This window comes from Lepidochelys kempii, chromosome 19 (assembly GCF_965140285.1).
Source record: "Lepidochelys kempii isolate rLepKem1 chromosome 19, rLepKem1.hap1, whole genome shotgun sequence".
NCBI lineage: Eukaryota > Metazoa > Chordata > Testudines > Cheloniidae > Lepidochelys > Lepidochelys kempii.
This window is the reverse complement of record NC_136398.1, coordinates 4135711-4148741: the sequence shown is the minus strand read 5'-3', so window position 1 is coordinate 4148741 and position 13031 is coordinate 4135711. Positions and strand designations below refer to the sequence as shown.

The 13031-nt window shown below is 53.9% G+C and overlaps 1 protein-coding gene and 1 long non-coding RNA gene across 3 annotated transcripts; both read left to right on the top strand.

The window, feature by feature from the left end:
* Nucleotides 1-1193: 1193 nt before the first annotated feature.
* On the top strand, nucleotides 1194-7550 carry GJA4 (gap junction protein alpha 4). 2 transcript variants are annotated; one of them, XM_073317547.2, is made up of 2 exons: nucleotides 1194-1369; nucleotides 4246-7550. In XM_073317547.2, exon 2 carries the CDS (start codon nucleotides 4264-4266, stop codon nucleotides 5266-5268), a length of 1005 nt encoding a protein of 334 aa, XP_073173648.1. In that variant the 5' UTR covers nucleotides 1194-1369; nucleotides 4246-4263; the 3' UTR covers nucleotides 5269-7550. The 2 variants fall into 2 exon arrangements, with proteins under 2 accessions (XP_073173648.1, XP_073173649.1); XM_073317548.1 differs by lacking the exon at nucleotides 1194-1369 and adding an exon at nucleotides 1396-1996.
* A 3968-nt stretch (nucleotides 7551-11518) lies between these two features.
* LOC140900367 (uncharacterized) lies at nucleotides 11519-12806 on the top strand. Its single transcript, XR_012155612.2, has 2 exons — nucleotides 11519-11951; nucleotides 12366-12806. It is a non-coding gene; the product is annotated as an uncharacterized LOC140900367 (long non-coding RNA).
* Nucleotides 12807-13031: the final 225 nt, after the last annotated feature.

Genomic DNA, 13031 nt, shown 5'->3' with positions numbered 1-13031 from the left:
CCTGGGAGTCAGAACCCTCTAACCCTGGTCCTCAGCCTTTACTAGCCACCTCTGGGCCAGTTCCCCTGCAATAATCAACCTCGTGCCCCCTTGCCATGGAACCTGCAAGTGCCCCCCTCCCTTTTGGCTGCAGCCACCCCTCCATCCCCTCTGCCTGCAGCTCTCAACTCGCTCAGCCCTTCCCTGGGAGCCAGTCACCTCCTCCCTCACCTCCCTGAGCGTGTGATTGAGTCTGCACCCCTCACTGCCGTCACACAGCCCTCAGCCAGGTGACTAGTCCCTGCCGAAACCCATGGGGCTTCCCAGGTAAGTGCTGCTCAGTGCGAGCGAGGGTGGAAGGATCAGGCCCTTTATGGTGGATCAGGCCCAGCTGGGAGCAGTCTGACCTGCTTCTGAACTCAGAGCGTCCCAAACCCTTGCGTATGTCACCAGCCCCAGCAGCAGCCCAGAGAGAGCTGTTCAATTTCACCCCCCTGCTAGCTGCAAGCTCAACCCCCCAAGCAGAGTCCCATGTGAGCTCTGGGCCAGGGCCTTACCCCTTAGGACAAGGGGGAGCTAGACGAGGGGGGACGGACCCTTGGCAAAGCATCTGAGCGGGGCACTTCCTAGGCTCCCGGCTCCCATAGCCCCCAGCCTAAGTCACTTGTGCACCGGCGCATTGGTTCAAATGCCAGAGGTCTTCCCTGGCTTCAGGGGAAGACGGCCCCGAAAACAGAGCTGAATCAGGGGCGATGCCCCCACAGAGGCCTGGTTGTCACCAGACTCTCATAGCTCAGGTCCCTGGCCCGGGATCTTCCCAGCAGCCCTTCACCGTGTTAGTTTTGGCTCCACGGGAGAGGCCCTGCCCTGGCCTGATAGGAGTATTATTTCAGCCCTGTCTGGCTTGTTTTCCTCCATTTCCTATTTCCAGGCTGCCCTGGCCCCGTCTGCGACTCCCTGTGAAAGAGGGAGCCCAGCAGGGCCACTCTCCCCCGGTCCCCGCAGCCGCTTCCCCCCGCCCGCCGTTCTGCTCTTCCCCCAGTATTGCGCTGATTTCACATTGAATCCGCGGCCAGGAAAAGAATAAAGTCCCCCCGCACACCTGCCAAAGCAGCTGCCCCTTTAAAGGAGGGCTCTGCAGCCAAACTATTAACTTTACCAACCCCCAGTTTCCTGCAGCTCCTCCCCCCGCCCCCCTGTGTAACTCTATCCAGGGTCAGTTTCCTCCTTCTCTCTAACAGTCTCAGGGATTTGGTGGGAGCAACAGCCTCCTGCATAAAGAGCCACAGGTTGTAACCCCCTTGCCCCACCTGGGGCAGAGCATTTGATTCCCAGCCTGTGGGCCAGCAGGGAGCCTGGGCCTGAAGTCACCCAGTTGTGCCTGGCTTCGGTGAGTAAACACCAGACTCCAGCTGGCTGCTGGGTCCCTCTGCCAAGCAGCCCCTCTGCTCTGGGGCATGGCTGGGCTGGCCAAGGTGCTGGGACTGGGGACAGGGGCTCAGCCCAGATGCTGCAAACCAGAGGGTTGCTGCAGGGAAGGGGATGGGGGAATGCAAAGGGGGTCTGTGTCCTAGCCCCCTGCATGCACCTTTGAGCTCAGGTGATGCATGCCTTAGCCCTTAGCTTCGCACCAGGCTGCCTCAGTTTAACCCTTTCATGACTGCATCTGGCCCCATCAACCCATCTCCATTGTGAGTCCTTGCTTTAAAGAGCCAACAGACCCCTTAATTGGTTAATTGATAGGTGTTCCTTACAAATGAGCTTTCTAGGCTAGGGGCATGGTGCTGCAGGAGCCCCTGTCCCGTGCGGGTGGCTACTGTGCTTAGCTCTGAAGTGCCCTTGGAAAGTGAGTGAGACCCTGGGAAGGAATTGAGTGAGTGAATCTCCCCTTCGGGCAGTTAATTGGGGCTGAAATGCCTTGTCTCTCTATTGCTGCCTTGACTTTCCTGGGTGATTAACATCAGAGTCTGTTTCTGCTGAGTTGAGCTCTGAGTAACTAAACTCTGCACCCCAAAGGGTAAGAAAGCGGTAAAGTGTGTGTGTGTGGGGGGGTCTCTGCTTTGTCTGCTGCTGTGACCCTGGGGAGAAGGATAGCGCACCTGGAGCTTTCAAATCGTGCTCTTCTTCTCCCCCCCCCCACTTTCTCGCCCAGACAGGGGTGCTGCCTGGAAGGCTGGGCTCCTGTCCAAGAGGGCTGCTTAAGCCCCAGTGCTTTTGTGTCTCTAACGAGCTCCTCAGTAAGGCTGTCAGAAGGGGGGCACACAGCTGTCTATGCCCAGCCTCCAGCTCGTCTGCAGGGGAGGCTTCTAAAGAGAAGGGGGACTGGTCCATCTCTAACCTCTTACACCCAGATGTGGGCTGCTGCCCTATGCCCTTGCTCAGGGACAGATGACCCACTGGGCACCTGGATGCCTTGGCACAAACCTGCCCTGTGGCACCAACCCAGCTCTTACAAGAAGCCAAGGGACCGCTAAAGTCTATGTCCTGCCTCAGTGGCTTCTCGGCTGGACACCCTTTGGCTGGAGCTGTTGCCAAGGGCTGGTGGGAGAAAGGCTGTGCTAAGCCCCTAAATTCCAGGGGCACCCATGCTTCGCAGTGCTAAGAGGGCAGTGCTGGTGGCTGGCCAGGAAGGTGAGGGCTGCCCTTAACTGGCCCTGCACCTTTAACTAAAAACAGCCTGCTCCCAGCTGTAAGGTGCTGCTTTCTGATGGACCCTTGTTACAGCTGCACTTATCTATTCATCTAATCAGGCTTATCAGCACCCTGCAATCACCAGGTGAGAGGGGGTGTCCCATTCCCCCCCCCCCTTGCTTCAGTGGCTAATGCTATCTAGCTAGTGTAGCTTTCTCTGCCGGATATTTGTGGTCTCCCAGTGTGGGGGCTTGAGTCTCTGGAAGGCTGACACAGTTCAATCTCTGAGGGGGGGAAAAAAAATTGGGAATTGTGCCTGCTTTGAGCAGGGGGTTGGACCAGATGATCTCCTGAGGTCCCTTCCAACTCTGATATTCTATGATTCTATGATCTTGCTGCAGCCCTAGTATTTTGGCAGAGATGGTAGCCGCTTACATCCCCAGTGATCAGCTTTAAGGTCCCATAACTAGCCCAGGGCTCCCAGGAGGGAGTAGCCCTCCCTATGCTCTGATGGCATGGCTAAGCCAGCATAGCAAACTCCTGCCCGGGCTTCAGCTGGGAACAAAATGTCTTGTGCTCCACTGAGGCCTGACTAGGGTTGCCAGGCGTCCGGTTTGTGACCGGAATGCCTGGTCGAAAAGGGACCCTGGTGGCTCTGGTGGGCAGGGCTAAGGCAGGCTCCCTGCCTGCCCCAGCTCCGTGCGGTGCCCGGAAGCGGCCACCAGCACCTCGTGGCCCCGGGACGCATGGGCGGCCAGGGAGGCTCCACGCGCTGCCCCCACCCCGAGTGCTGGCTCCGCAGCTCCCTTTGGCCAGGAACCCCAACCAGTGGGAGCTGCGGTTTGAGGGCAGTGCATGGAGCTTCCCTGGCTGCCCATGCGCCTAGGGGCTGCCACGACGTGGCTTCTGGGAGCTGCAGTAAGCACAGCTGGGACCCTGACCCCCCTCCTGCACCCCTGCCCCACCCAGAGTCCTCTCCCGCATCCAAACTCCCTCCCAGAGCCTGCATGCCCCAATCCCAGCCCAGAGCCCCCTCTTGCACCCCAAACCCTTCATCCCCAGCCCCACCCTAGAGCCTGCACCCCCAGCTGGAGCCCACACCCGCCTCCTGCACCCCAACTCCCTGCCCCAGCCTGGTGAATGGAGGGAGGGGGGATAGAGCAGGGAGGGGGGATAGAGCAAGGAGGGGTAGGGCCTCGGGGAAGGGGTGTTTGGTTTCGTGCGATTAGAAAGCTGGCAACCCTAAGCCCAACCTCACCAGCCAGTTAGCACCTAACACGAGGTGCCCATCTGAGTCCTTCCTCTCCTGCAGAGCTACCTGGTCCTCAAAGCGATAGCACACGCAGCGTTAAACGTAGCTCCGTAGAACCCAAGAACTGCATGCGGAGCTGGCTAAAACCCAGCGTCCCAGCTCAGGCTGGGGGTGGGCAGGCTGTGGTGTCCCTCTGGCCCTTGTCTGGGTTCCTAGTCGAACGGCGCACTAGCCATGGAGCAGAGTGGTGGGGAGTGCTGCCAGGCCATGTGGCAATCTGGGAAGCCCTGTGTGTCTCCTACCTCTGGCTTTCACGGAAACAAGGGCTGAAAGGTCAAACTGTCAGGTTGACTTAACTCTTGTTCTCTCTCTGCCATCAATAGCACAAGACCCCCTAGAAGATGGGGGACTGGGGCTTCCTGGAGAAGCTGCTGGACCAGGTCCAGGAGCACTCAACAGTGATTGGGAAGATCTGGCTGACCGTGCTGTTCATCTTCAGGATCCTTATCCTGGGCCTGGCTGGGGAATCAGTATGGGGGGACGAGCAGTCGGATTTCCTGTGCAACACCAAGCAGCCGGGCTGTGTCAACGTGTGCTACGACAAGGCCTTCCCCATCTCCCACATCCGCTACTGGGTGCTGCAGTTCCTCTTCGTCAGCACCCCCACCCTGGTCTACCTGGGCCACGTCATCTACCTCTCAGGGCGGGAGGAGAAGCTGAAGCAGCGGGAGAGCGAGCTCCGGGCGGCGCAGATCAAAGACTTGAAGGTGGAGCAGGCTCTGGTGGTGGTGCAGAAGAAGATGTCCAAGATCTGCGTGGCGGAGGACGGCCACATCAAGATCCGTGGCTCCCTGATGTGGACCTATGTCATCAGCGTGATCTGCAAGAGCATCTTCGAGGCCGGCTTCCTCTTAGGCCAGTGGTACCTGTATGGTTTCTTCATGCCACCCATCTTCGTGTGTGAGAGGGCCCCCTGCCCCCACAAGGTGGACTGCTTTGTCTCCCGCCCCACTGAGAAGACTATCTTCATCATCTTCATGATGGTGGTGGGCATGATCTCCCTGGGCCTCAACCTCCTGGAACTCTTCCACCTCTGCTGCAAGAACCTGCTCAGCAGTGTGAGGAAGGCCTCCTCCTCTCCCAGCCCAGCTGTGGACATAGACTCCTTCCCAGACAGCAAGCAATGCCATTACCTCCCCCTGAGCGAGAGCCACTCCCCTCCCTACCTGGCCTACAACAAGCTGTCGAGCGAGCAGAACTGGGCCAACTTCAACACCGAGGAGAACCTGGCTCTGCGCAGTGGCAACAAGCCCTCCCCTGAGTCCTACGCCCCAGGAGCCCAGCCCCTGCAGGAGAGGCAGGCCAGCCGGCCTGGCAGCTCTGCTTCCAAGAAACAGTACGTCTAGGAGAGCACTGAAACCAAGCTGCTGTGTCTCGGGGGTATCCTTTGGCCATTGAACGAGGGGACACTCTGGTTCTTGGGCATCTTGGCCATAGGACCTGTTTGCTATAGAGGCTTTAAAAACAAAACCAAACCCAAAAGCTCCTGTTGGCGACCCACTTTGGTTAACTAGCAGGCACCTCCTGCTCTCCACTGTTCATTGTGTGTCTGTGTATTTAAAGTGTGGGTGCCGTAGATGTGCTTTCAGGTATGTGCACCTCTCTGCAGACTGGTCTTGCCATAGGACGTGCACGTGGCTCAATTGCATGTTGCATTGTAGCCAGCTGGCTGAAGTTTACAGGGTGTGAGGACCCTTCCTACCATTCTGCTGGCAAAACGTACCTCAGGCTCCCTTGGGGAGGGTTATTCTCTGGTGCCTTTGTCTGTACAAAAGACCCTAAGTAACCGATGTCATGTGATACCAATACATTCGCCTTTCTCCAGCTGCAGTCCCGGGAGAGCTGTTGCTTTCTTTTTTTAAACTGTGTAGACATGGAAACCAAACAAAATCCCTTCTTCAGCTACAGAAGCATCTTCAGTGGAAAGCTGCCTGGGATATTATGCAGCTTGCGTTCAAATCCAAGGTGCTTTGCCTTGGGGTGGACCAGCGACTGCGTCTTTGGGGCAATATGTGGGGAAATATCCTTACTATAACTAGGGGAGATTTCCCTTTCCTGCTCAATGGTTTCCATCAGCTCTGATCAGAGCTGTGCTTTGTAACCTAAACTCTAAATCTCTCTAGCCAAGACCTTTAATTCCGAACCGGTGGAGTTAATCTGGCTCAGCCTAGGTCAACAATTTGTCCTTCTAAAGGAGGCAGTGGGGGAAGCCTATTTGCCTCTGAGATCTTAGCAGCTGCAAGCATTTGGCACCAGCCTAGAAATTCCATTGGGCAGCTTGCTGTAAGAATTAATGTGGGGTTGGGGGCACTGGAGTGCCAATCAAAGCAGCTGGTCCTGCTCATAAACCAAACATCTCTTCTTCTGGGTCACCTGACAAAATAATCCCGACATCTAGATCTTGCCACACCAAGTTGAATGACTCAGTAGCTTATCCGTCCAAGCTGAGGTGCCTGCCCAGGGTGAGGAAACTCTGATGCACTAAGGAAAGGACGTATCACAGGACTTAACGCCTACTCCCCTGAGTTCTGTTGCCCCAGAGCAAAGTTATAAGCACTGTTCCCCATGTATGTTCAGAGTAACTTGCTGTCCATGTATTTATAGGTGTAAGGGATCCCCATGGGTAGCTCCAGTAACAGCCCTGGTCCTCTGCCCCAGGTGGCCTCATTTCTGAGGCACAGATTTCCATTGGTTAATTTTTATTTTTATTTTTAACCTGCTGGTCTGACTTTAAAACGACTGCAGCTTCAAAGCCCAGTATTTGCCACTGGCTCTGTTAAGCTGTCAGTTGGCTCGTGCTAAGTGCGAGTGTTCGCTTCCCAGCTGCTTTACAGGGATCCCACTGTGTGCTCAATTCTCCTGGGAATGAGGGCCTTCACGTGTGGAGTGTGAGCACAGGGCCTCTGCCGGAATGGGGCTGCCCACAGATTCAGCCAGGGTGGAGGGGAACCTGGTTGTTGTAAGTGAATTGCCCCATTCAGAGACCTAGAACCACTGACGGGGGGCAGGGGTTTAAGGCTGATCACGCTCTTCCTAGGTTCCCTTGCCTCGGGCTCCCCGATAGGGACTGATTGCACCAGTCAACAGAACGGGCAACTCCTGGCCGGCAGAGATCTGATGCTGGAGTAGCTGTGGGGGTGGCGGGGGTTGAGGTATGGAGCTGCCTGGCAGAGTATTCATGCGCACTGTTTAGGCTGTTGATTATTTCACTTTAATGAGCACCCAAGTCACCCCCAAAACATCTTAATTTTAAAAAGGGGTAAGAAAAAAAATCCAGTAACTTTGTTTGTTTGCACCAATGTCCTCTCCTGCTGGGGTGTGACATGCTGGGAGGGTGGTGGGCGAAGGGAAACCTGCTGTCCCTCCTCAAGAGAGCAGGCTCCAGTGAATTGTGCCTGAATAATCCCAAAGCTGTGAAACCAAAAGGGTCTAGCCTTATGTCCTTCTGACTGTTTGTTCCATTTTTAATGTAAGCCAAACCACCACAGATGCCTGCTCAGTCTGTATTCTTATCTCACCAAAGTGCACACGCTCCAGGCTGAGAGAGGAGCAGATGGAAGTTGGTCTTCAGCTCTTTCTGGCAGACTTAATGTTACATTTTTGTCAAATAAAACTTTGACATAAACTACCTCCTGCCGTGTCTGTTTGGTGCTTTCTCACAGATCTAGTGTAACGCGTCTAGTCCGGTGGTTCTCAGTCTAATGCTCCCAGCTTTTTACTGTGAAATGCTGGGTTACTTGGCTTGCCTTCTTTGTCACTATCAGCGGCGCACTTCAAATGAAGTTTTTGCCTGACGCTATAAATTAACCTGGGGTCTAGTAAATGTGGTGATCTCATCATGCACGACTTGGGCTGAAATGGTCTTGTTTGAACTTCAACTCCAGGTGCTGACCAGACATATGAAGAATGGGAATGACCTCAATTCCCTCCATACGGGTGTACCCCAGCTATAGCTCCCTGCCTTAACCCCCCGTATCATGGCTCAGCAGCCTTTCTTCAGCCCTTCCTCACAAGCAGCCTCCCTATGTAGCCCTTAGTCACAGTGAAATCAATCTGCCAGTGATAAAGTTAAGGGGGGCGGGGTTTCACATGCCGTAAAAACTGAGGGCGTGGTAACTAATGAAGAGGACAGATCACTGATTCAGTGCTAGCTGGATGGCTTGGTAAACTGAGCCCTGTGTGTTAATAGGGCTAAATGTATACATCTAAGAACAAAGGAGGCCCTACTCCTAGTGTGGGGATCTCTAGCCTGGGAAGCAGGGAACTGAAAAAGATTTGGGGGGGTTGTGGTGGCCGATCAGCTGAACATGAGCTCCCAGTGTGACTCTGTGGCCTAAGGCAATCCTGGGACCTATAAGCAGAGGTATCTCAAGGAGCAGTAGAGAGGTTATTTCCTCTCTATTTTTGGCAGTGATGTGGCCCCTGCTGGAGTGCTGTGTGGAGAACTGGTCCCCACCATTCAAGAAGGATGTTGATGGATTGGAGAGGGTTCAGAGAAGTGCCATGGGAATGATTGAAGGATTCGAAACCCTGCCTTAGTGACTGAGTTCTTTGAGTCTGTTTCGCTTAACCAAGAGAAGGTTAAGGGGTGACTTGGTTACAGTACCTACATGGGGAGAAAAAAATTGGATCATGGTATGCTTTTCTCTGCTAGATTGAAGAACCCATTCTCCAATGTGTGAAACGAGAGCTAGACACATTCAGACTGGCAAGGTGTACATTTTTAACACTGAGAGTAATTAACCACAGGCCCAACTCACCCAGGGTGGGGGGGGATTCCCTGTCCCTGACCGTTTTAAAATCGAGGCTGGATGTTTTTCTAAGAGGTCTGCTCTGGGAGTTATTGGGGGGGGTGTTCTCAGGCATCTGCGATACAGGGCGTCAGACGAGATGATCACAATAGTCCCTTCTGGCTTTGGGGTCTATGAATCTTAGAGTGACTATATTCCTGGCTTCACACAGCCTGTGCCGGGGAGGAACTCTGACTAATAGTTCAGACTCTTGAGTGGAGACTGTCCTAGGGCTGTTTCGCAGGGGACTGGCCTGGGGGGTAGGCCAGCCTTACCATCCTTGCCTCTCTTGTATTGTTCGTGTGCTCTCCAAGGTACAGTGGTGAAGTGGAATTCAGGCCGTGGACTCACCCGTTCTCACATAATAGGTGGAAATGGGCTCTAGATAAGCTAAAACTCCTATATTGTTTTCTGCTTCTATAACCACAGGGCTTAAAATACACCAGATCAGGCCATTCTCTCTGGCAAACTGCTGTGTAAAAAGGGTTTCAAAAATAACTCTGAACCACGCACTTTCCTCCCCCCCCCCCCTCCAGCTGTGAGCTGAATTCATGTGCTGGATGAGCAAATGGGAACAGTAGCACTGCAGTCAGCTGTGGAAGGAAATAGAGTGAGGCCATAGATGCCCTATGCCTGTAAAAATGGCACTGAGCTCCTGTGTTTATCCGCTTGGTTTCACATTGAATGTGCTCAGGGTACAGGCAGAAGGGTCTCTTTTCTCTCAAACTGCCTGCCAGCCCTGCCTGCTCCACTGGGGCACCTGAGAGTCGAGCTCTGGGTCCTTTCTTGTGCATTATTGCAACTAACACAGATGCTGATGCCCTCAGTGGCACTGATGCAGCCTTGTTGCTTACTTGGAAACTGTAGTAAACAACTCTCTTGATAGGTTTCAGAGTAACAGCCGTGTTAGTCTGTATTCGCAAAAAGAAAAGGAGTACTTGTGGCACCTTAGAGACTAACCAATTTATTTGAGCATGAGCTTTCGTGAGCTACAGTTCACTTCATCGGATGCATGCCGTGGAAACTGCAGCAGACTTTATTTATACACAGAGAATATGAAAAAAATTTTCATATTCTCTGTGTATAAATAAAGTCTGCTGCAGTTTCCACGGCATGCATCCGATGAAGTGAGCTGTAGCTCACGAAAGCTCATGCTCAAATAAATTGGTTAGTCTCTAAGGTGCCACAAGTACTCCAACTCTCTTGATGTGGGGGGAGCGAATAGACTGCTAGATTGAAGAACCCAGGCTTAGCAACAGGGAGCAGACCCCTTCCTCTACTAGGAAGGTTGCCTTTTTCATTCCCACCCTAGCTCTCTCCTGCTAGGATTCCTAGTTTGTTCAAGTGCCAGTGATGCTCTCTCCTCTATAAATCTCACAGCTGTGGCAAGTGACTCTAGTGATAGGGCTTGGGGCTGGGCTGCAGAAGACCTGGTTTGTCTGGGCCATCTTTCTAGTTCTGCCACAGATGCGCCACCTGACCTGGAACAAGTCTTCGTGCCTTGGTTTCCCCATCTGCTAGGTAAGGCTAACGCTTATCTACATTGTGTGCTTCAGGCGTGAGGCTACATACAGCCTGAGTACAAGATACTGGCTATTAGTAGGGATGGCAGAAGAGTGTGTGGGGAGGTGCTGGTGGCTTTGCCCTTCCAAAGAGAGGTGGGCTAGTCGTGAGTTTCAGGTGCTAGTCTGTGACTTGGGAGAGCTGGGTTCAATCCCCAGCTCTGCCACAAACTCCCTGTTTGATCTTGGCTGAGTAGCTTAGTCTCTCTGGGCCTCAGTTCCCTACCTGTAAAATGGATAATAGCCTACTACACTATCACTAAGCTCACTAGGAATCCCTAGAGTTACACGAGTGCGAGTGAGACACCAGTTAGGCCCTGCATCCTTCGCAGGGTGCTACTGTGAGGTACCATCATGCATGACACACACGGATATGCAGAAATGTCTGTCAGGGAGGAGAAGTAGATGCTTTTCCGGAGGGATTCCCCCTGGAGCCAGTCCTGGGTTGGGGGAGAATTTCTATCCTGTCAGTGAACTATTTTGTAAACATTTTGAAAACGTCCCCATGCTCTGCCTCAGTTTCCCCATGTATAATACTAGGTGCTATCGTAATACTGACGATAACCCCCTCCACACACACACACACACTTGGCTCTCCAAAGAGAGGAGCCCTGAGCGTGCGAAGGGAGAGGAAATGCCTGTGTGAAAGGTAACTGTACAGATGCCTCTGACACCCCTGGTCAACAACAGCCCGAGTGCTTAGTCTGCTGTTTATTTGTATTGCTCTCTGTTTTTGCTCCCTCTCCTGGCCTGGAGTGAATATTTTCATTGGCACAGCCGGGGCTTCAGGCTTTTCCCACTGCTCCAGCAAGGTGAAAAACAAGACAGCCGCGAGTCCCCTTGTCTGAAACCTGCAGCCACCCCTGCCCTAGCCTCTGAGCTCCCAGTGCCAGCTCTGGCTGTGAGGTGAGCTAGAATAATAATGCTGTCGGGCATGCTATTGTTTTGTGTTATGATGAGGCTGGCCCTGGCTGCCCTAGTGACCCGAAGTGCTGGCCAGGGGCTCGCACAGCTGTGGGAAGCTGCCTTCATTGCACTCCAAGAACAACAGAGAGGAGTTAATTTTCACAGCGAGCCATTTCCAGGGGCCAGCCAGGGCAGGCTTGGGAGCCGAGGAGACAACCAGGCCCTGCTTCTGTCCATGTGCCTGGAGTGACACCAACACGGCCTGTTTCCCTAGAAGGAGGGCAGTCAGCCCTTGTGCAAATAAAAGGTTGCAGCTGATAAGGGTGGTGAATGGAAATGAACCACTTGCTCTCCCCTCTGCACAGGCCTGGCGGGGAGATAATACACTTCAGCACCGAGGCCTCTGCTCCCTCTGTGCAGCAGCCAAGGGGAGAGCGGGGCCGCAGGGCAGTGAGCTGGCCCGTGGTACTGATGAACTGGGCCGTGAGCGGAGCTGGTTGGCACCGTGGCATCACTGGGTCTGGGTTGATGAGCTAGATGCCGCGTTGTGATTTAAACCCCAGAGGAGCATGGTGCTGTGCTCGGGGCCCCAGTATGCTTGGTGCTGAATGGACACATCCTAAGAAACAGTCCCTGCCCCACAGAGATTGCAATGGAAATTGGGAAACAGGAGGGAGGACGCTGAACATCACACGGCAGCTCGGTAACACCACCTGACCCCCAGCCCAGCCCCATACCGCCTCCTGTGGGGTGTAAGCATGCTGCTTGGTGGTAAGTGCTTTCAGGCTGAGACCCATAGGCAATGCAATGAGTGGAACATCCCTTTCACCCTGAGGGCTCTGCGTTGGCTGGAAAGCCACATTATTCCTCCACCTCTGCCGTGCCAGCATCCTGGCTGGGGGGACGACTGAACTCCGTTCCGGTGCACCTTTCATGGTTTCCACGGCCGTGTGGCACACACAACTGCACCAGGCTGGGCAGAAATGTCTGCCGGTGAGGGGCAGTAGATGCTTTTTCGGCGGGATTCCCGAAGGAGCCAGCTTGGCTCTGTGGGAGCCTTTCTTGCCTCTTCCAAATGGCCATAGAACAGTTCAACGACAGCCTGCCCCAAGCTGTGCCGCTGTTTCCCCATCTGTAAAACGGGGATAATGATACTTAACATGCTTAAGTGAATAATCTTTCTAGGATGGAGTCAAAGGGCAACTAAGCATCAGAGGGAGTGTCCTGTGCAGAAGAGGAGCGATGTGATTGGATCCCAGCACATCCATAATTCGGGGATGCACGGGGTGCTGATGGGAGAAGTCCAGCCCAGGACTGGCTGACACGCTCGTGTTGTCTCCTGGTAACAGATTCTGTTGCCAAGTTATGTTTTTGTCCTTGGAGTTTGCAAACTGGATGGTCCCACTTTTCCTGCCATACAAAGTTGACGGCAGGGCTGCGGCTGCCTTTGTGTGATAGCGTGGGGCGGGTCCGGCCAGTCGATCCCGCCCGTTCTTTTCAGAGCTCAGGAAACAGCTTCTTGATAACACCCACAGAGCAACACCAAACAAAGCACAGTCTGGACCTGGGGATGTGCAGACACGTCAGCTCAGATGCTGTAGCCTAAAAAAAAGCCCAGGCACTTAACCATGCTCCTGCCTAGCTAAGTGTTTACAATCGCGTGGCTGGGACTCAGGAGGGCTAGGATCTATTTCTAGCTCTGCACTAGCCTCTTGTGTGGCCTTGGGCAAGGAATATCGCTTCTCTGTGCCTCAGTTTCCCCATCTGTAAAGTCAGATGAATGATCCTGAGCTACCTACATCCCAAGGCCTGTAAAGCGCTGTAGGTAACAGTCTGTGCTGTCCCAAACTT